This window comes from Bombina bombina, chromosome 1 (genome assembly GCF_027579735.1).
Source record: "Bombina bombina isolate aBomBom1 chromosome 1, aBomBom1.pri, whole genome shotgun sequence".
Lineage (NCBI taxonomy): Eukaryota > Metazoa > Chordata > Amphibia > Anura > Bombinatoridae > Bombina > Bombina bombina.
This window is the reverse complement of record NC_069499.1, coordinates 1,178,571,978-1,178,596,734: the sequence shown is the minus strand read 5'-3', so window position 1 is coordinate 1,178,596,734 and position 24,757 is coordinate 1,178,571,978. Positions and strand designations below refer to the sequence as shown.

At 35.9% G+C, this 24,757-nt stretch overlaps 1 protein-coding gene across 1 annotated transcript in view; it reads right to left on the bottom strand.

The window, feature by feature from the left end:
• The window catches only part of LOC128663866 (C-type mannose receptor 2), a 347,089-nt gene that overhangs the window by 172,245 nt on the left and 150,087 nt on the right, over positions 1–24,757 (bottom strand). The window contains exon 5 of the mRNA XM_053718428.1: positions 375–854. Coding sequence (XP_053574403.1) covers positions 375–854 — 480 coding nt within the window. The remainder of the gene's footprint in view (positions 1–374; positions 855–24,757) is intronic.

Genomic DNA, 24,757 nt, shown 5'->3' with positions numbered 1-24,757 from the left:
GCCTCCCTTGTGTGTTCTTCTTCTTCCACTGTGCAGTGCGATTTGGATATCTCGGTGTCACGCCCCTATGTGTGGGGTCTGCTCCTGATTTCCTTTGTTTTTTCCTTTTGGCTGATCCGTGTATGTTATCCCGTTTTTTGATCTGGCTCCCAGTGTTACTTCTGTATCCGATGATGTTCTAATAGGTGTAGAGGTCGTTAATACGATATTGCAAGGCATAGTTAAAGTTGAAGTAGAAGTGGTCGTTGAACTGGTGTCACTCAAACCAGCTGTGCTTTCAAAGCTAGAGAATGTCACTTTTTTTTTATTTTTGCTATTGCTGCCCTTCTTTTTGTTAGAAGACTTATTTTTAGCTCTCCTCTCAGTGTTCCAACTATAAACTATGCCAAAGTCGTAATCCTTTGCATCCCTCTCATACGTTTTATATTTATTATCGGATAATTCAGTGTTAAGTTTGTCCAGAGCTTCATCTAATTGCTTCTGAAAGGGTATGATTTTCTCATCATCCTTAAATTTTTCCAGTTCTTTATCCAAATTTTCAATTTCTGATAAAATACCTTCTCTCTGTTCCTTCTTGAATTTGACCAATTTTTCCATTAGTATGAGAGAACATTCAGTCAGGGACTCATTCCATGAAATCATGAATTCTGGGAAATCTTTATGAAAAGCTGGAAATTTTTTCATTCTTAATCCCCTCAGGATTTTCTTTTCTTCTAGATAATGTTCCAAGAATTCAATGTCCCACCAAAGTTTTAATTCTTTGACATGAATTTTCTCTTTGTTAGAATATAAAGTTCCCAGTTCTAGCTTGTTATGATCTGTGTCTGTGCGTTTGAACAGTTGTTCTCTCCCTCCTGCCCTTATCGTTATATGCAGCCATAATTAATAACAAGTGATGAAGCAGGTAAAAATATATTCCAGGAAAGAAGCCTCTCTGGAGATAAATACAATGCAAATTCACAAGCTGCTTAGTGGCTTCCAATTTCTGGATATGAAAGGTATGTATTACTTGTGAAACTACCCTAATCAAGGGTCCCACAAATAGCGGATATCACAAGATTAAAGTTGCAAATGGTAAACAACAATGTCCCCACTCATCAATATCATGGAAAGCTTGCCGCTTTAAGATGTAGCACCTGGGTTATAAAAAGTAGTATAATATATATGTATAGGTAGTTCAAACACTGTGCTCACCCAAACAACACTGTTCCATTTGATTACAGTGCACTTGCGGTCCACGCCCTCCGTGATCACAGCAGGTAAATGTTCCACTGTGAGCTGTCTCACTCCTGGGATTGCTGGGGCTCTCCAAAAACCCTTACTGAGCAGGCAAATATCAATGAATACAACAAAAGCACAATCCCTTGGAGTAGAAATGCAGGCAGGGAGAGATATAAATGTTAAAAGTCAATTTATTATACTTGCGTTAAAAACATTAACAGCACAGATCACAGAGTCCACAGCTGACGCGTTTCCTGCCTTACTGGCAGTTCATCAGAGCTAAAGACAGAGTCTCCAGCAGCTGCTTTAATCAGAGGTGAGTTACCTGTATAACCAATCATTGGCTAACACAGGTAGAAATACAAGTTAACTGTTAGTTAACCTGAGTCACAGCACAAGTGTAAACTGCCACAATGTAACTCTGTTAAAACATTACTACAAAAAGACACAATTTAAAATAATGAATGAAATTAAACAAAACTAGGACTGGCACTAATTACCTAAAATTAAAAAATACTATATTACAATAAAAATAAAAAAAAAAGTTTAAATTAATCTAAAATTACAAATAAATAAAAAAGTCTAACATTACAGAAAATAATAAACCAAATTATCAAAAATAAAAAAATTAAACCTAGTCCCTATGAAAATAATAAAGACCCCCAAAATAAAAACACCCCCTAATCTAAACTAAACTACCAATAGCCCTTAAAAGGGCTTTTTGTAGGGCATTGCCTTAAGTTAAACAACTCTTTTACATTTAAAAATATTAAGCCCCCTAACAGTAAAACCACCCACCCACCAAACCCCCCAAAATAAAAAAAAAACTAACACTAAAAAAACCTTAGCTAACCGGCGTAGAAGGTATTCTTCCAGACGGTGAAGTCTTCTTTGAAGCGGAGATCTCTTATTCCAGCAACCTCTTCTATCTTCATCCAGGACCAAGCCGGCACAGAGAGGAGGTGATCGTGGAATAGAAGACTGGCGACCACGGAGCCATCGAGCGTGGAGATCCTCTTCTTACGATCTTACAATCAGAATCAAGTTCAATCCGATTGGCTGATCCTATCAGCCAATCAGATTGAGCTCGCATTCTATTGGCTGATCGGAACCGCCAATAGAATGTGAGCTCAATCTGATTGGCTGATTGGATCAGCCAATCGGATTGAACTTGATTCTGATTGGCTGATTCCATCAGCCAATCAGAATATTCCTACCTTAATTCCGATTGGCTGATAGAATCCTATCAGCCAATCGGAATTCGAGGGACGCCATCTTGGATGACGTAATTTAAAGGAACCGTCATTCGTCGTTCAGTCGTCGGCCAGGATGGATGTTCTGCGTCGGAGGTCTTCAGGATCCTGCCGCTCCGCTCCGGATGGATGACCATAGAAGATCCGCTTGGATGAGGACTTCAATCGGATGGAAGACCTCTTCTGCCCTGCTTGGATGAAGACTTCAGCCGGATCATGGACCTCTTCAGCCCCCCGCTTGGGCTTGGATCAGGACATCGGAGGAGCTCTTCTGGACAGATTGTTGAACCCGGTGAGGTGAAGACAAGGTAGGAATATCTTCAGGGGCTTAGTGTTAGGTTTATTTAATGGGGGGTTGGGTTAGATTAGGGGTATGTGGGTGGTGGGTTGTAATGTTGGGGGGCTTGGGTATTGTATGTTTTTTTTTACAGGCAAAAGAGCTGAACTTCTTGGGGCATGCCCCGCAAAGGGCCCTGTTCAGGGCTGGTAAGGTAAAAGAGCTTTGAACTTTAGTAATTTAGAATAGGGTAGGGTATTTTTTTATTTTGGGGGGCTTTGTTATTTTATTAGGGGGCTTAGAGTAGGTGTAATTAGTTTAAAATTGTTGTAATATTTTTATTATGTTTGTAAATATTTTTTTATTTTTTGTAACTTAGTTCTTTTATATTTTTTGTACTTTAGCTAGTTTATTTAATTGTATTTATTTGTAGGAATTGTATTTAATTAATTTATTGATAGTGTAGTGTTAGGTTAATTGTAGGTAATTGTAGGTAGTTTATTTAATTAATTTATTGATAGTTTAGTGTTAGGTTTAATTGTAACTTAGGTTAGGATTTATTTTACAGGTAATTTTGTAATTATTTTAACTATTGTAGCTATTAAATAGTTCTTAACTATTTAATAGCTATTGTACCTGGTTAAAATAAATACAAAGTTACCTGTAAAATAAATATAAATCCTAAAATAGCTATAATATAATTATAATTTATATTGTAGCTATATTAGGATTTATTTTACAGGTAAGTATTTAGCTTTAAATAGGAATAATTTATTTAATAAGAGTTAATTAATTTCGTTAGATTTAAATTATATTTAATTTAGGGGGGTGTTAGTGTTAGGGTTAGACTTTGTTTTAGGGGTTAATACATTTATTACAATAGCGGTGAGCTCCAGTCGGCAGATTAGGGGTTAATGTTTGAAGTTAGGTGTCGGCGATGTTAGGGAGGGCAGATTAGGGGTTAATACTATTTATTATAGGGTTAGTGAGGCGGTTTAGGGGTTAATAACTTTATAATAATAGCGGGGCGGTCCGGTCGGCAGATTAGGGGTTAATAAGTGTAGGCAGGTGGAGGCGACGTTGTGGGGGGCAGATTAGGGGTTAATAAATATAATATAGGGGTCGGCGATGTTAGGGCAGCAGATTAGGGGTACATAGGGATAATGTAAGTAGCGGCGGTTTACGGAGCGGCAGATTAGGGGTTAATAATAATATGCAGGGGTCAGCGATAGCGGGGGCAGCAGATTAGGGATTAATAAGTGTAAGGTTAGGGGTGTTTAGACTCGGGGTACATTTTAGAGTGTTAGGTGCAGACGTAGGAAGTGTTTCCGCATAGCAAACAATGGGGCTGCGTTAGGAGCTGAACGCGGCTTTTTTGCAGGTGTTAGGTTTTTTTTCAGCTCAAACAGCCCCATTGTTTTCTATGGGAGAATCGTGCACGAGCACGTTTTTGAGGCTGGCCTCTTGCGTAAGCAACTCTGGTATCGAGAGTTGAAGCTGCGTTAAATATGCTCTACGCTCCTTTTTTGGAGCCTAACGCAGCCTTTATGTGGACTCTCAATACCAGAGTTATTTTTATGGTGCGGACAGAAAAAAGCCGGCGTTAGCTACGCGGGTCTTTACCGACAAAACTCCAAATCTAGGCCATTGGGATTAGGTTTAATTTTTTATTTTTAATAATTTTGTTTATTTTTTCTGTAATGTTAGACTTTTCTTATTTGTCATTTTTAGATTAATTTAATTTAATCTTAGTTTTATTTTACTTTTAAAGTAATGTCAGATTTTTTATTTTCACTGTAACTTAGTATTTTTTTATTTTATGCAATTGGGGTTAATTTAGGGGGTCTTAAGTTAGGGGGCTTAGAAATTAAATGAGTTATTTGCGTTTGGGGGGGTTGGCAGTTTAGGGGTTAATTGGTTCATTAGGTTTAATGCGTTGTGGGGGGTTGGCAGTTTAGGGGTTAATAGTGTTGATAGGTACTTTGCGTTGTGGGGGGTTGGTGGATTAGGGGTTAATAGTGTTGATAGTTGGCGTTGTGGGGGTGGGCGGATTAGGGGTTAATAGTGTTGATAGGTAGTTGGCATTGTGGGTGAATGGCAGTTTAGGGGTTAATACATATATTAGGTAGATCACAATGTGGGTGAATGGCAGGTTAGGCATTAATACACATATTAGGTAGATCGTGATGTGAGTGAATGGCGGGTTAGCGGTTAATACATTTATTAGGTATATTGCGTTCTGGGGGGTTGTCGGTATAGGGGTTAATACTTTTATTATTAGTAGTGATGTGTGGGGATTTCGGCTATAGGGGTTTTGACGTGTCAGGTTTTTTTTTCTTATGCGCCAGCAGTTTCTGAACTGCCGTAAGTCACTGTATTTACGCACATTTCTGGACATCGCTAGTTTATCCGACTTATGGCAGTTCATGAACTGCCGGCACCGTATATGTGATTCCCGATGTGCAAGTGAAATTACAGGTGACGCGGGTTCCAGCAGTTACGCTGAAGCCTGCGCCGTATATGTAATCTCGTCCACAGAAGGTAAAATCAGATTTTTCATTTTTTCCATAGAAAGAAATTACCTTTGATTTTCAAATTCATACAGATTCTATTGAGGTTATGTTACATTTCTTCTTTATAACTGCTTTGGGTCAATTTTTTGCTTACTTAAAAATATTTGATTTGTATATTTTCAGCACATAACAGGAAGAAGGGACTTTTCAAGGGAACTTTAAGTTTCTCATGTATAACGTAATAGAAAGTTAGCTCAACAGTTTGTCTCTTTCATTAATTCCTAGGAAATTAGGTAATTTATGTAAACAGTTTTAATCCACAATCATTAAGAGAAGAGGTTGGAGTTTGTGTTATAATAAACAGAAACCAGCTAGCCTCCACAACATACGAAAAGGGAATCATCAAGTGTGGCAGCAACAAGCAAAAGACAACACAAGCCCCCGCTTGTGTAAAACAGGTCATTTAGACGCCCTCACATTTAAAATTAACTCTGTTAAATGTTTAGGTGTATTTATTTATTTTTGAAAGTCAAATCATTACCGGTATTTGTATTTTGCAATACCTCTAAAACTTTAACTATAAAATTAATGCTGAACATTGACAGTACAAATAGATAGTAAAAAGTACAGTATCTACTGATATAAAAAAGCCCCCATGCACAAAAGCTAGCAAGAAAATAAACATAGCATTCTCAGCCCATACTAATTAATGGAATCATGACTAAAGAACAATGAATGTATATTGATTGGTGGTAGATCAGTGATTCTCAGCTGATAGCACAGATGATGTAATATACATATATATATATATTAATAAACACAGTTTTCATAGACCGCAATGTCAAGTGCCTTTTTTTTCTAACACCCAACTTCTACTAACTTTAGACCCCAAAAACTTTTTAGTGCAGTTGTTTTAATTTAAAAAAATGCTACATTTTCTTTTAATTAAGAACTATAATGCCCTCTATTTTAAGGGCATTTGGGGCACTTTAAAAAAATTAACCAGGTATCGGATCTCTGGTTAATTTTTGAGTGCTAATTGCTACTGTGAGCTTGCGGTAGCAATAACCAGACACTTGTAATGGCTGTTTAATTATCTTGCTCCCACAAACGAGCAAATTTGCCTGTTTGCGGGAGCACAGTAATTTAGGGCTCCACTTTAAACCTAGCCCATAGTATTTATGAACATTCAAATATGCAGAGGTATATCTTTTTACAACAGAACAGGTGGACTTGTGAGCTTACATTCTAAAGGAAGTAGATGTAAATGTTGAGGGAGAGGGAAACCTAAGAAGTACAGACATCTTAATGTAAGTTGTACAAATCCTTGAACAGATATGTTTTTAAGGAACATACAGTTTTTGAGACTAGAGGAAAGTCTGACAGTGATGCAAGGAGTTCCATATGATAAGTGCAGTTCTAGAAAAGTCTTGCAGAGGAGAGTGTGAGGAAGTAATGAGAGATGAGAGAGAGATGTAGGTCTTGAGCAGAGCAAAGGGGGTGAGTTGGGGAGTATTCTTAGACAAAGGCAGAAATATAGAAGGGTGCAGTGTTGGTGAGGGCCTTGTATGTTAGGGTAAAATTTAGAATGTTCTTCTTGTGGCTAATAGAAGCCAGAGGAGGTGTTGGAAAAGAGGCGCAGCAGATGTGGAGTGATGCTTAAGGAAAATAAGCCTGGTTGAAGCATTCAAGATGGATTGTAGAGGGGACAGGCGGTAGCTTAGGAAACAGGATTGCAGTCAAGGTGACAAATAATAAGTGAGTGGACAAGAATCGTAGATGTGTTTGAGTGAGAAAGTGATGAATTTTAGCAATATTTTTAAGGTGGAAGTGGCAGGAATTAACCAAGGACTTAATTTGGGGAGAAAAAAGAAAGTTTTGAGTCAAGTGTGACTCCAAGGCAGCACTCGTGAGCTGAGGATAGAGTTGTCTACAGTAAATGAGATTTTAAAAATGGTGAGATTGGCAGAGGGAGGAAATAGAATGAGTTAAGTTAGAGAGAGGTTCAGCTTTAGGTAATGAGAAGCCATCCAGGATGAGATATTAGCTATGCAAGTGGTGACATGAGTCAGCAGAGAAGAGGAAATGTCTGGTGTGGAAAGGTATATTTGGTCGTCATCAGCATAAAGATTATACTGAAACCCACAGGACTTGACTAAAGAGCCTAGAGATCATAGGGCTGATTTATCAATGGTCTGTCCGACATGATCCGCTCAGACATCAATGAATGCCGACAGCATACGCTGTCGGCATTTATCATTGCACAAGCAGTTTGAGTGAACTGCTTGTGCAATGCTGCCCCCTGCAGATTTGCGGGTAATTGGATGCTGTGGATAATTCGGCCCCAATGTGTAGACTGAGAAAAAAAGGGGACCTAGAAATGAGCTTTGATGTACTTAAACAGAGAGGGCTAGATGGAGGAGACGTTAGAGAAGTATACACTGAAGGTACATTTAAAAATGTAGGAAGAGAGCCACAGTAGAGCTGTGTCACATTTACCCATGGATTGAAGGGTCTGGAGCAGCAATGGATGGTCAACTGTGTCAAAGGCTGCTGAGAGGTCTAAAAAGATTAGCATATGGAGTAGTGACTTTTAGACTTGGCAGTAAGTAGGTAATTTGTCACCTTGGTGATGATGGATTCAGGGAAGTGCAATGCACCAAAGCAAGATTGCAGAGGGTCAAGAAGATGGTTAGATGAGACCTCTTCTGCCCCGATCGGATGAAGACTTCTGCCGGTCCGGATGTCCTCTTCTGCCGCATCGGATTACCAGTGGTGCCCGGCTGGGTGAAGACGGCTCAAGGTAGGGTGATCTTCAATGGGGTAGTGTTAGGTTTATTTAAGGGGGGATCGGGTGGGTTTTAGAGTAGGGGTGTGTGGGTGGTGGGTTGTAATGTTGAGGGGGGTATTGTATTTCTTTTTTTACAGGTAAAAGAGCTGATTACTTTGGGGCAATGCCCCGCAAAAGGCCCTTTTAAGGGCTGGTAAAAGAGCTGATTACTACTATTTGTAATTTAGTTTAGGATAGGGAATTTTATTATTTTGGGGGGCTTTTTTTATTTTATTAGGTGTAATTAGATTAAACTTCTTGTAATATTTTTTTATTTTTTGTAATTTAGTGTTTGTTTTTTGTAATATAGTTTAGTTTATTTAATTGTATTTTATTATAGATAATTGTAGTTAATTTATTTAATTAATTTATTGATAGTATAGTGTTAGGTGTATTTGTAACTTAGGTTAGGATTTATTTTACAGGTCATTTTGTAGTTATTTTAGCTAGGTAGCTATTAAATAGTTTATAACTATGTAATAGCTATTGTACCTAGTTAAAATAAATACAAAGTTGCCTGTAAAATAAAAATAAACCCTAAAATAGCTACAATGTAATTATTAATTATATTGTAACTATCTTAGGGTTTATTTTACAGGTAAGTATTTAGTTTTAAATAGGAATAATTTAGTTAATTATAGTAATATTTATTTAGATTAATTTAAATAATATTTAAGTTAGGGGGGTGTTAGGGGTTAATAAGTATAAAGTAGGTGGCGGCGGTGTAGGGGGGGCAGATTAGGGGTTAATAATTTTAATGTAGGTGGCGGCGGGGTCCGGGAGTGGCGGTTTAGGGGTTAATAAATTTATTTATTATATTTATAATAGTTGCGGAGGGGTCCAGGAGCGGCGGTTTAGGGGGTAATAACTTTATTTAGGTGCAGGGGGCTCCGGGAGAGGCGGTTTAGGGGGTATAACAGTATAGTTTAGTGTGGGTGCTTAGTGACAGGCTAGCAAGAAAGCTGCGAAGAAGCCGATGAGCAGCGAGATCGATGACTGTCAGTTAACAACAGTCCACTGCTCATCGCTCCGTACTTGGTGCGCGGCTTCTTGACAGCTTTTTTGATAACTTTGGCGAACGTATTCAGGTCAGCGGCGGTGATGTTAGGCGAGTTTAGGCGAGCGTATTGGGCCGGCGAATGCAGGAAAATACAGAGCTTCATAACTAGAGGCCTATGGGCTAAATTTAAGTGGCGCAGTATGTTTGTTTCCGCAATTGCGGAAACTCAGATAGAGATAAGCTTTTTGCGCTAGTTGGGTTGAATTCATATTACAAGTTCCAAAAAAACATATTTTGCGCTAGTGGTAACCCGAATAACACAAAAATCCTAAGTTTTCATGTGTGCGTGCATGTATTCCCCCAAAGAAATCAATGGAGAAAAAAAGTAGAAAAAAAAACCCCAGACAACACAAACACCATCGTAGTTTCGCATTCCCCATAGAAGTCAATGGAGAAAAAAAAATGGTTACTTTTTTTTAACACCCATCGCGCAAACAACATAGCATATTCGCATTAGCAAATGTGAAATATTTACAGTAAATACATAGTTAAAATCTTTATTAAATATGAATATTGCATCTATATGTTTTTACATCTTTTCATCTACTTAATGGCAAAAGGCTCTAATGTACTTATATATACTGTATGTCTATATCGGTGTACATATATGTGTTTAGATGTTTATATATGTCTGTAAATACATATATACACATATAAATACATATGTACACCTATATAGACATACTGTATCTATATACATACAAATATATATTTAGCAATGTATCTGTATGTTTGTCTATCTTAATGTACTTTGCCGGATTTTTTTTCTAACACCTGAGATCTCATCTTTTTTTTAGTGTATAACGTAATAGAAAGTTAATTCAACAGTTTTTCTTTTTCATTAATTCCTAGGAGATTAGTAACTTATGTTAACAGTTTTATTCCATAATCATTAACGGAAGAGGTTGTGTTATAATAAACAGAAACCAGCTAGCCTTCACATACGAAAAGGGAAGCATCAAGTGTGGCAGCAACAAGCAAAACACCACACAAGCCCCTGCTGCCGGAATATAAAACCAGGTAATTTAGATGCACTCACATTTTAAAATAACTCTGTTAAATGCTTAGGTGTATTTATTTATTTTTGACAGCCAAATAATGATTTTTATTTTGTAATACACAAAAATTAACACTTCATGACCATAAATGCTGAAAGGCCACTTTAACTATTATAATAATACTGAACATTGACAGTACAAATAGATAGTGAAAAGTAAAGTATCTACTGATATTAAAAAAGCCCCTATGCACAAGTGCTAGCAAGAAAATACACATAGCATTCTCAGCCCATACTAATTAATAGGATCATGGCTAAAGAACAATGAATGTAGATTGATTGGTGGTAGATCCGTAATTCTCAGCTGATAGCACAGATTATGTAATATGCATATATATACTGTATATATATATAATATATATTATATATATATATTATATATATATATATGTGTGTGTGTGTGTGTATAAATAAGCACAGTTCCCATAGACCGCAATGTCAAGGCACTTTTCAGTGCCGTTTTTTTTCTAACCCCCACTTCCACCAACTTTAGACCCCAAAAACTTCTTAGTGCAGTTGTTTTTAATTTTAAAAAATGCTACATTTTCTTTTAATTAAGAGCTATAATGCCCTCTATTTTGAGGGCATTTGGGGCACTTTAAAAAAAATTAACCATATATCAGATCTCTGGTTAATTTTTTGAGTGCTAATTGCTACTGTGAGCTTGCGGTAGCAATAACCAGCCACTTGTAATGGCTGTTTAATTATCTTACTCCCACAACAAGCAAATGTGTCTGTTTGCGGGAGCACGATAATTTAGGGCTCCACTTTAAACCTAGCCCATAGTATTTATGATGAGCATTCAAATATTCAGAGCTATATCTTTTTACAAATATGTATGTTTTGATTTTCCCAGATACTATTTTAGATAAAGGATGGCAATCACAAGAAGTAACTGCAATTTTTTTTTTTTTAAAGTAAGCAACATTAAAATAATTATGAGCGTTATTTACATTTGTTTATATTACAAAAGGTAGTGAATAGCTTTATATTATAACACACTAGCTCAGATAAATAATAGTAAATATGTTTGATAACCTTTAAAAATATGTGGGTTAGATTATGAGTGGTGGGCTAACTGTTGCACATGAGCAAAAAGTGGTTTATCACGGCTCATTGCGTGCGTCATATGTAGCACACGTATTACAAGTTTAAAGTAAACGCGTTTGCTTAAAGGGACATGAAGCCCAACATTTTTCTTTCATGATTCAGATAGAGAATACAATTTTAAACAACTTTCTATTTTACTTCTATTATCTAATCTGTTTCATTCTATTGGTATCATTTGTTGAAGGAGCAGCAATGCACTAATGGTTTCTAACTGAACACATGGGTGAGCCAATTTACAATCAATAGATATATGCAGCCACCAATCAACAGCTAGAACCTAGGTTCTCTGCTGCCCCTGAGCTTGCCTAGATAAACATTTCCAAAGGATAACAATAGAATGAGGCAAATTAAATAATAGAAGTACTTTGGAAAGTTGTTTAAAATTGTATTCTCTATCTGAATCATGAAAGAAAATTTTTGGGTTTCATGGCCCTTTAAGCACACTAGAATTAAATGTGCATTAGGATAGCGTGACTTCAGAGCTCTGGTTAACTCTTATGCTCGATTAAAAAGTTGCACAAAACACATAAAAAAAACATTTAACAGTACAGTAAAATATTAAAAATATTGCATAAAAACTTCATAAGCGCTCAAATATATGAGGTCTCAGGTGTAAGAAAAAAAAACTGCAAAGGGCTTTAACATAGAGATACATATGTGTGTATATATGTATTTATATATTTATAGGTGTATTTATGTATTTACAGACATATATACAGATATAAACACATAACTACATGTGTATACATATATTTACATATATCACATAAGGCAATATGTTTTAAGTATTTTGAAATAGATAGCTATATATATATATATATATATATATACCTATAGATAATCATATAGATAATAATACCTATAAATAATCATATATATATATATAGAGAGAGAGAGAGAGAGAGAGAGAGAGAGGTATAGACACTGTATATATTTTATAAAAATCCATCAAATATATATAGAAATATTTATTTATGAATAAATAGAACATATTCTTCTATGTGAAGAACATTGGAATGTGAAATATTACTATTTTGTGACCAGGTTTGCGTGCGGGTAAGGGTGTTAGTTTTTTTTCCATCTTTGTGTGCTCCATTTAAATCTATAAGGGAATACATTATTTTTATTTCAGATTTTTTTTGTGTGTTTTTGCACAAACACTATGTAGGGTTCTGGAGGTGAAGGAGAAGCACATGCATTACAATAAGATGGTAAAAAATTGTTCCCAAACATTTTGCGTGATTTCTCTCCATACCGGCGAGATTTTGATCAAAGTGTTACAGTTAAAAGGACATTAAAATAATGTTTTCTTTTTTATTCATTACATAAAATACACTTCTATGCTGCCTAATGGGTGCGTTGCTGAATATATATTTTCAATGAAAAGTAGCTTGGGAGACAGAATTGCAGTAGTCAATGTGGCAAATGATAAGGGAGTGGACAATAATCTTAGATGTGTTTGAGTGAGAAAGTGATGAATTTTAGAAATATTTTTAAGGTGGAAGTGGCAGGAATTAACCAAGGACTTAATGCGCAAAGAAAAAAAGAAAGTTTTGAGTCAAGTGTGACTCCAAAGCAGCATGCGTGAGGTGATAACAGAGTTGTCTACAGTAAGTGAGATTTGGGAAATGGGGAGATTGGCAGAGGGATGAAATAGAATGAGTTAAGTTTAAGAGAGGTTCAGCTTTAGGTAATGAGAAGACATCCAGGATGAGATATTACATAGGCAAGTGGTGACACGAGTCAGCGGAAAGGTAGATTTGGGTTTCATCAGCATAAAGATCATACTGAAACCCACAGGACTTGACTAAAGAGCCTAGAGATAATGTGTAGACTGAGAAATGAAGGGGACCTAGAACTGAGTCTTGAGGTACCTCAACAGAGAGGGTAAGATGGGAGGAGGAGTCAAAGAAGGATACACTGAAGGTACGTTTTAAAAGGTAGGAAGAGAGCCACAGTAGAGCTGTGTCATATATACCCATGGATTGAAGGGTCTGGAGCAGCAATGGAGGGTCAACTGTGAGGTCTAAAAAGATTAGCATGGAGTAGTGACCTTTAGACTTGGCAGTAAGTAGGTAATTTGTCACCTTGGTGATGATGGATTCGGGGAAGTGTTATGCGCCAAAGCAAGATTGCAGAGGGTCAAGAAGATGGTTAGATGAGATAAAGTGTGATAAGCTTTTAAAAACGATCTGCTCAAGAAATTTAGAGGTGGAGGGAAGAAGAGAAATTCGGCAAGAGTTGAAAGGGATGCTGGATTGAGTTACTTTTTTTTACGAATAGGTGTGCTTAGAGCATTTTTAAGGGATGATGGAGAGGTTGAATATGTGTATGAGGATGGGTGTTAGATTAGGGGAAAGAGAAGGTAGCAGCTGTGAGGGAATAGGATCAAGGGGACAGGTAGTAAGATGGGAAGATGAAAGGAGAGCAGAAACCTCCTCCTGAAAGTTGTGAGATTTTAGGTGGGCTAAGTATGAAAGTTTGCAGTGATTTGTGAGAAGTGGATGTTGTTGTTGTGGCAGGATTTTATTTCCTGCTGGATGGAGTCAATTTTATTTTTGAAATGTAGGATAGGAGAGGAAGGGCACAGGTAATAAAAATGGAAATAAAACACCAAGGATTGTAAGAGATAGATGAAATGACAGTTGAAAAGTAGATTTGCTTTAGATTTGCTTGGAGAGGTTGATGCTGGAGGAGTAGAAGTGCAGCATAAATCTGTAATGCAAGAAGATGGCAGAGGAGTGGGATTTCCTCCAGTGCCGTTCTGCAGTGTGGGCGTATTTTTGCAAGTAGCATGTCAGATGTGTATTCCATCGTAGGGGTGGCTTCCGTTGGGTGTGAGCTATGGAAGCAGGGGCTATTTTGTCAAAGGCAGAGGTCAGAATGGAATTATGCAGAGAGATAGATTCCTCAGAAAAGATAGGAGATTGCAAGGAGAAGGGGGTTTAGAGTGTGAGAGAATAGTTCTGTGTTTACGGTGTGTAAATTTCTATGGAGTCCATTTAAAGGGTTAGGTAGTGTGTGTAGTGTCTGTGTGATGTGTGTAGTAGTTGTGTAGTGCATAGTGTATGTGTGGTTTGGGTAGTGTTTGAGTGGTGTTTGTCTGTAGTGTTTTCATGTTTTATGTGTAGTCTTTTTGTGGTGTATGAATAGTGTGTTTAGTGTGCGTGAAATGTTTGTGTAGGGTGTATATGACGTTTTTGAGTTGTGTATGGGTGTGTGTTGCTATTTTTTGTAGTTTGTGTAGTGTGTGTGTGTGCATTTATGTGTTTTGCAATAACCTACTGCAGATACTCACTACCCTCCAGACTACAATACCATACAGACCAATGTCTCAAAGCCCTCTACTAATCATTTGATCTCTTGCTGGTGATTAAAGGTGATTATTATAAAACACACAAAAAAAATGTATATATTACCTTAGCACATTTTATGATAGGTGGTTTGAAGCGAAAAAATATCAATGAAATATCTAAATTCAAAAGATACAAATTTAAATTTGTATTTATCAGTCATTGATTTGTACCACCTTTCAGTAGAGGTGGTCTTTGTAATTTTTATTTTGGGCTGTTGGGATTAAAAATAAAATAATCACTATAAGTGTAGGGTGGTGAATAGCAGTGGCTACCAGTTTTTTTATTGTGCATTATAAGAAAATTTAAAAATCCATATGGTAGTCATTGCTTTGCACCAACTTACAGTTGTGTTATTTGTCATTTTTAGTTTCATCTAAAGGGATAAAAAAACACCTCCTCAACTATAAGATGATGCATAGAAATAACTACCACCACACACACACACACACATACAAATATACTGTATACACACAATATTGTAAGACTATGGGCTAAATTACAAGTGGCGCGGGTATTTTTTTCCGCAATTGCGAAAACTCTGCTAGAGTTAAGCTTTTTGCGCTAGTCGGGTTGCGTTCGTATTATCCAAAAAACATATTTTTATCAAGCGGTTACCCGAATAGCGCAAAAATCCTAACTTAAGTTCTCACGTGTGTGTGTGCATGTGTTCCCCCAAAGAAATCAATGAAGAAAAAAAGTAGAAAAAACCTAACACCCCAGACCGCACAAGCACCATCGCATTTTCGCATTCCCCATAAAAGTCAATGGAGACATTTTTTTTTCATATTCGCATTAGCAAATGTGAAATATTTACAGTAAATACATAGTTAAAATCTTTATTAAATATGAATATTGCATCTATATGTTTTTACATCTTTTCATCTACTTAATGGCAAAAGGCTCTAACGTACTTGTATATATGTCTATATGTGTGTACATTATATTTATGTGTTTATGTTTATATATGTCTGTAAATACATATATACACATATAAATACATATGTACATCTATATAGATATATCTATATACATACAAATATATATTTAGCAATGTATCTGTATGTTTGTCTATCTTAATGTACTTTGGTGGATTTTTTTTCTAACGCCTGAGATCTCATATCTTTGAGCCCTTATAACTTTTTTGTGCAATATTTTTTTTATTTATTTTTATTAGACAGTATTAATATGAGTGTAACTGTACGTTGTAATGTATTTTTGAAGTGTGTTGTGCAACTTTCTTGTTTCAGAAAACAGTTAACCACAGCTCTTAGATTGTGGTAAGGATTGAAGTGCAAATGGCGTTTGCGCTAGCGCAATCGCAATTTCACTCAACTTGTAATATCAGCGCAATTAAAAATGTTTGCTAAAAGACTATATCGCTTGTGCAAAACAGTTTGTGCCTCACTTGTAATCTAGCCATGATTTAGGTAGAACATACAATTTTAAAATAAATTTCAGTTTACTTCTACACTCACATTTGTTTCATTCTATTAGTATCATTTGTTGAAGGAGCAGCAATGCACTACTGGTTTCTAACTGAATACATGGGCGAGTCAATGACAATAGGTGTACATATGCAGCCACCAATCATGCAGCTAGAACCTAGGTTATTTTCTGCTCCTGAGCTTACCTAGATAAACCTTTCAGCAAAGGATAACAAGAGAAAGCCCTTAAAAAGGCTTTTTGTATGGCATTGCCCTAAAGTGACTTAGCTCTTTTTCAAACAAAAAACTCCCAACACCAAAAAATACAAGTAACACCCCCCCTAAAAAAATTGAGGATATTTAAATAAAAAAAAAAAATTTGGCTGGGCATTGTCTTTAGAGGGCCATTCAGCTCTTTTGCTGCACCCCAAAAAATAAAAATAAAATAATAACAATAAAAAAATAATCTGAAAATAAAACCAATCCAAAAAACTCTAACCAAAAAAATTCTATCATTAAACCCCAAAGATGGTACTCAACAAAATTGAATCTGGGCGTCGGCACTCAATATTCATCCCAGCGGTGGTCTATCTTCATCCAAGCGGCAGTCTTCTATCTTCTATTTTGAATGTGAGGCATCCCCTCTATATAGGAATTCCCTTGCTATATTATTGACTAATTTTCAAATTCAAATCAGCAAATAGGTACCCCTATATTCAGTGGGCAGCGGATGACTGCATAAGAGGACTTCGGTGACCAAAGACCACAAGCAATCATATCCCTGAATTCTGTTTCTAGTAAGAAATTTATCCAAACCATTTTTAAATGTATCTAAGGTATTGGCATTCACTACCTCCTTTGGTAATGAGTTCCACAATTTTATTGCTCTTACAGTGAAAAAACGTTTCCGTTGCAGGAGATTAAATCTCCTTTCCTCCAGCCTTAAATTGTGACCTCTTGTCACAAACAATTTTCTTGGAATAAACAGAGCTTCTGCCATCTCTGTATCTGGACCTTAAATAAGTAATCATGTTACCTCTCAAGCGCCTTTGTTCTAGAGAAAACAGACCCAGTTTGGCTAACCTCTCCTGATAGCTTAAATTCTCCATTCCCCTTATTAGCTTTGTGGCCCTTCTCTTAATTTGTTCTAGGTCTGCAATGTCCCCAGAACTGCACTCCATACTCAAGGTGAGGTCTTACCAGGGATTTATATAGTGACATAATTATGTTTCCTCCCTTGCATCAATGCCTCTTTTAATACATGCTTGTATCTTATTAGCCTTTGACGCCGCTGCCCTGCGTTGTGCACCCATCTTTAGCTTGTTATCTACTACTACTCCCAAATCCCTTTCCTCATCTGTTTGGCTAAATCTAGTCACATTTAAATAATACATTGCCTGTTTATTTTTACTTCCACAATGTAGAACCTTGCATTTTCCTGTATTAAATCTCATTTTCCATTTACTTGCCCATTCTTAAAATTTTTTGCGTGCTTTGGGTTAGCGTACAAGCAAAAAACATTTACTTTTAACATGCAATATGTGCATTACCTGACGAGCGCAAAGAGCAGAAGTAGAGTGGAGTTAACCTGCGAGCGAGAGTGGTAATTACTGCTCCACTTGTAATCTAGCCCTATATGTTGTTACAGTATGGTAACAGTACAGTATATCAGGGGAAAATAAAAATAAAACTATTAATTATGCTGATTTGCATCAGGGGCTTGTGTGACCTTACATTTATTGCCTTACATGTATTTATTTGTCCTAATGCTTATCTTCCATTAAGTGTATTATCTGATGGTAATACATTTTGATTTTGCATCACTGGTTTTCAATGAAAATTCCCAATTGAACATGAGTGATGTTAAAATATAACCTTTAGGAAGATGTATTCAGTTGTCATACAAATCTAGGTATTTATTTATTTATTTTTCTATCCCCTCAGTGGTAAGACTAGTCAACATGTCAGCTACCATTTCTCTAAACTAATAATTCAGTAAAATAAAACAGGTGCATTACACACTAAAACTTATATTATGCATATGAAAGATCACTAGTTAAACGTTAAAATATTCTTGCATGAGGAAAGGTTAAGTTAAAGCTGTTTATTTTGAAACTGCAAGAAATCGCAAGTTTTGCAAAAATGGTCTGAGATCAATGGCTGCTAAGCAAAACGTATCTATTGTTAACAAACATACATTACAAGCATAAAAATAAAGTGCTTTTTTCCCTTATAGGAATATATGTTTTGTAAAAGCAAAAGTAATACATTTTAAAATAATCTCTTTTAGAAGCAACAAAATATACTTAAATGTCACTTTTAGATAGCACTTAATGATTATTTGAATGTTCATAATTTCTATATGTCCCACAGATTCTTAAAAAACTTCCTTAGACATGTCCCTATTACTTTGGTTGGAAGACAATGGTATATTACGTCCATCTATCTGTTGAGCAAAATAATTTGATAGGTCATCAAAATCACTTACTAACAAAAGTCAACCAATATATTTAGGGCCACATTACCAGTGGAGTGGTATTTATCACTCCTGGTAGCACGCTAACTCTGCTAGAAGTAAACTCCTTGCGAGCGTCAGGTAGGGCTCGTATTGAGTTGAAATTAAAAAGCTTTCGAATGAACTTTTCGAGCAAGAGAAATGGGAAAAAACAAACACCCAATTTGTGCACAAACCTGATTGTGTATTCATTCTCAAGTTCGCTAACCCGACATAAAAATATGAATATTTCAATTTTCAATGTCCTTTACATAGTTCTATTCTATTCTATTTATTCATAAATACACATTCCTTTATATATCTGTATATAATACCTATTTATAATCATCTATATATACAGTATATGTATAGATATATAGTGTACCAAAATACCATTAGATATATGTAGAAATATGTATTTATTCATAAATACATATGTCTACATATATCTAATGGTATTTTGGTACAATATATAGCTATACATATACTGTATATATAGATGATTATAAATAGGTATTATATACAGATATATAAAGGAATATATAATTATAAATACTTACGCCTAGATTTAGAGTTCTGCGGCCAAAGGGGTGCGTTAGCTACGCGTGTTTTTTTCCCCGCACCTTTTAAACAACGCTGGTATTTAGAGTTCACAGAAGGGCTGCGTTAGGCTCCAAAAAGGGAGCGTAGAGCATAATTTACCGCCACTGCAACTCTAAATACCAGCGGTGCTTACGGACGCGGCCAGCTTCAAAAACGTGCTCATGCACGATTCCCTCATAGGAAACAATGGGGCAGTTTGAGCTGAAAAAAAACCTAACACCTGCAAAAAAGCAGCGTTCAGCTCCTAACGCAGCCCCATTGTTTCCTATGGGGAAACACTTCCTAAGTCTGCACCTAACACCCTAACATGTACCCCGAGTCTAAACACCCCTAACCTTACACTTATTAACCCCTAATATGCCATCCCCGCTATCGCTGACCCTGCATTTTATTATTAACCCCTAATCTGCCGCTCCGTACATCGCCGCAACCTACGTTATCCCTATGTACCCCTAATCTGCTGCCCCTAACACCGCCGACCCCTATATTATATTTATTAACCCCTAATCTGCCGCACCCAACGTCGCCGCCACCTACCTACAATTATTAACCCCTAATCTGCCGACCGGACCTCACCGCTACTATAATAAAGTTATTAACCCCTAATCCGCCTCACTCCCGCCTCAAAAACCCTATAATAAATAGTATTAACCCCTAATCTGCCCTCCCTAACATCACCGACACCTAACTTCAAGTATTAACCTCTAATCTGCCGACCGGACCTCGACGCTACTCTAATAAATGTATTAACCCCTAAAGCTAAGTCTAACCCTAACCCTAACACCCCCCTAAGTTAAATATAATTTTTATCTAACTAAATAAATTATTTCTTATTAAATAAATTAATTATTTAAAGCTAAATACTTACCTGTAAAATAAACCCTAATATAGCTACAATATAAATAATAATTATATTGTAGCTATTTTAGGATTAATATTTATTTTACAGGCAACTTTGTATTTATTTTAACCAGGTACAATAGCTATTAAATAGTTAATAACTATTTAATAGCTACCTAGTTAAAATAATTACAAAATTACCTGTAAAATAAATCCTAACCTAAGTTACAATTAAACCTAACACTACACTATCAATAAATAAATTAAATAAACTACTTACAATTATCTACAATTAAACCTAACACTACGCTATCAATAAATTAATTACATACAAATACCTACAAATAAATACAATTAAATAAACTAACTAAAGTACAAAAAAATAAAAAAAGAACTAAGTTACAAAAAATAAAAAATTAATTTACAAACATTCAGTTGTGACTCTAGGAACAATATATAGGGGGGGGCACATAAGATACCACAGTCAAAACTGGGGGGGCACTAATCATTTTCACCACTAAATCATACCACTGAAAAAAAACTAAATAAGGGGATAGTAGCTGTAGTGAGAGAATAGAGGCTGTAGTGAGAGGATAGAGGCTGTAGTGGGGTATATGGTCTGTAGTGAGGGGATAGGAGCTGTACTGGGTTATAGGGGCTGTTGTGATGGGATACAGTCTGTAGTGAGGGCATAGGAGCTGTATTGGGGGATAGGAGCTGTATTGATGGTATAGGGCTGAAGTGGGGTATAGGGACTGTAGTGGGAGGATAGGGGATGTAGTGGGAGGATAGGGGATGTAGTGGGTGGATAGGGGTTGTAGTTGGGGGATAGGGGTTGTAGTTGGGGGATAGGGGCTGTAGTGGGGGGATAGGGGCTGTAGTGAGGGGATAGGGGCTGTATTGGGGTACTAAAAAAAAAACTAAACGAAAATGTATTCCCCTCTTCCTGAGTCTTACCTTATACCAGGGAGGGGGGAATCCTGAACCCTAGTGGTGGCTTTTTAAACAATAACATTTCTGGAGTAAACTGTCCCTTTAAAAATAAATAATTTTAGTTCTGACAGAGCATGCATTAATGTACTATGAGTAATTAAATTTACATTGTTCTATTTGTATCCAGGAGCAGCAATGCACTACTGGAAGCTAACTGGTGATTGGAGGTCACACACACATATGCCTCTTGTCATTGGCTCACCATATGTTTTTAGTTAAGTTCCAATAGTGTTTTGCTGCTCTGGAGATGACTATCAGTTTGACCCTTTTGCAGAGTTAAACAAATAGGTGTATACAAGCACCAGTGTAATAATTAAATGCTCTAACATACAGCATGCTCTTTTTGCACGTTCTTTGTCCCTTTAATATAAGCATATAGTATATAGTTTTTTGTTAAAGGGACATGAAACTGAAAAATGTTCCTTCGTGATTCAGATAGAGCATACAATTGTCATCACATTTACTTCATTCTCTTTGTATACTTTGTTTAAGGATGGGGCAATGCACTACTGGGAGGTAGCTGAATACATTAAGTGAGCCAATGACAAGAGATATATGTGAAGCCACCAATCAGCTGCTGCCTTCCAGTAGTGTATTGCTGCTCCTGCTCCTACCCACGTTTGCTGTTCAACAAAGGATTCCAAGAGAATTTAGCAAATCATAATAATAATAGAAGTAAACTGGAAAGTTGCTTAACAATTATGCGTAAATCATGAAAGAAAAACTCTGGGTTTCATGTTCCTTTAATATGAAGTCATAAAGATAAATCAATATATCATATTTGCAGGAATTGCCGACTGTACTGAAAATTAACAGTTGTTTTTCTTATTTTTACCTTTATAGATCTTGGAAATTATATATATATAGTTTTCACCTACTCTAGTGGCCAATAGGGAGCACTGGCTTTTTATCCGTATAACAACATAGCTTCTACAATATTATCACCTTTGCTATATGTTATCCACTACCTATTTTCTAATATTACTGAATAAATAACATAGATTTGCTTGGTGGAAGTTGATCTTCGAGTCTGCGGATGCCCCTACCCTTGCTATCTAGTACTGCAAGTGGTTAGGCTGGTTTAGTTACAGTACACACAATAATGTGTACAGTGAAACCTGGATCCTGCCCATCTACCCAGTGGTGGACCTAATAAACAGAGGGCCCTGGTGCAATAACTTTTTCTGGGCCTCCTAATTAAAATAAAAACAAATAATACATATATATATATATATATATATATTATATATAACATATATATATATATAATATTTATATATATATACATATATATATATATATATACACAAACATACATTTATACACACACACATAACACACATATAGACATGCATTTAAACACACATACATAATACACATATACATACATTTATACACACATACATAAATACACATATACATAAATTTATACACACACAGACATACATTTATACACACATACACAATACACATAGACATACATTTATACACACACACATAATACACAGACATACATTTATACACACACACATAATACACAGACATACATTTCTACACACACATAATACACAGACATACATTTCTACACACACACATAATACACACATTCATACATTTATACACACATACATAATACACATATCCATACATTTATACACACATACATAATACACATATCCATACATTTGTACACACAAACGTAATACACATATACATACATTTATACAGACATACATTTAACACACACACATAATACACATATACATACATTTATACACATATACATACATTTATACACACATATATAATACACATATACATACATTTATACACATATACATACATTTATACACACATACATAATACACATATACATACATTTATACACACATACATAATACACATATACATAATACACATTTACATAAATAAAAATAAAATAATAACAATAAAAAAATAATCTGAAAATAAAACCAATCCAAAAAACTCTAACCAAAAAAATTCTATCATTAAACCCCAAAGATGGTACTCAACAAAATTGAATCTGGGCGTTGGCACTCAATATTCATCCCAGCGGTGGTCTATCTTCATCCAAGCGGCAGTCTTCTATCTTCTATTTTGAATGTGAGGCATCCCCTCTATATAGGAATTCCCTTGCTATATTATTGACTAATTTTCAAATTCAAATCAGCAAATAGGTACCCCTATATTCAGTGGGCAGCGGGTGACTGCATAAGAGGACTTCGGTGACCAAAGACCACAAGCAATCATATCCCTGAATTCTGTTTCTAGTAAGAAATTTATCCAAACCATTTTTAAATGTATCTAAGGTATTGGCATTCACTACCTCCTTTGGTAATGAGTTCCACAATTTTATTGCTCTTACAGTGAAAAAACGTTTCCGTTGCAGGAGATTAAATCTCCTTTCCTCCAGCCTTAAATTGTGACCTCTTGTCACAAACAATTTTCTTGGAATAAACAGAGCTTCTGCCATCTCTGTATCTGGACCTTAAATAAGTAATCATGTTACCTCTCAAGCGCCTTTGTTCTAGAGAAAACAGACCCAGTTTGGCTAACCTCTCCTGATAGCTTAAATTCTCCATTCCCCTTATTAGCTTTGTGGCCCTTCTCTTAATTTGTTCTAGGTCTGCAATGTCCCCAGAACTGCACTCCATACTCAAGGCGAGGTCTTACCAGGGATTTATATAGTGACATAATTATGTTTCCTCCCTTGCATCAATGCCTCTTTTAATACATGCTTGTATCTTATTAGCCTTTGACGCCGCTGCCCTGCGTTGTGCACCCATCTTTAGCTTGTTATCTACTACTACTCCCAAATCCCTTTCCTCATCTGTTTGGCTAAATCTAGTCACATTTAAATAATACATTGCCTGTTTATTTTTACTTCCACAATGTAGAACCTTGCATTTTCCTGTATTAAATCTCATTTTCCATTTACTTGCCCGTTCTTAAATTTTTTTGCGTGCTTTGGGTTAGCGTACAAGCAAAAAACATTTACTTTTAACATGCAATATGTGCATTACCTGACGAGCGCAAAGAGCAGAAGTAGAGTGGAGTTAACCTGAGAGCGAGAGTGGTAATTACTGCTCCACTTGTAATCTAGCCCTATATGTTGTTACAGTATGGTAACAGTACAGTATATCAGGGGAAAATAAAAATAAAACTATTAATTATGCTGATTTGCATCAGGGGCTTGTGTGACCTTACATTTATTGCCTTACATGTATTTATTTGTCCTAATGCTTATCTTCCATTAAGTGTAATATCTGATGGTAATACATTTTGATTTTGCATCACTGGTTTTCAATGAAAATTCCCAATTGAACATGAGTGATGTTAAAATATAACCTTTAGGAAGTTGTATTCAGTTGTCATACAAATCTAGGTATTTATTTATTTATTTATTTTTCTATCCCCTCAGTGGTAAGACTAGTCAACATGTCAGCTACCATTTCTCTAAACTAATAATTCAGTAAAATAAAACAGGTGCATTACACACTAAAACTTATATTATGCATATGAAACATCACTAGTTAAATGTTAAAATATTCTTGCATGAGGAAAGGTTAAGTTAAAGCTGTTTATTTTGAAACTGCAAGAAATCGCAAGTTTTGCAAAAATGGTCTGAGATCAATGGCTGCTAAGCAAAACGTATCTATTGTTAACAAACATACATTACAAGCATAAAAATAAAGTGCTTTTTTT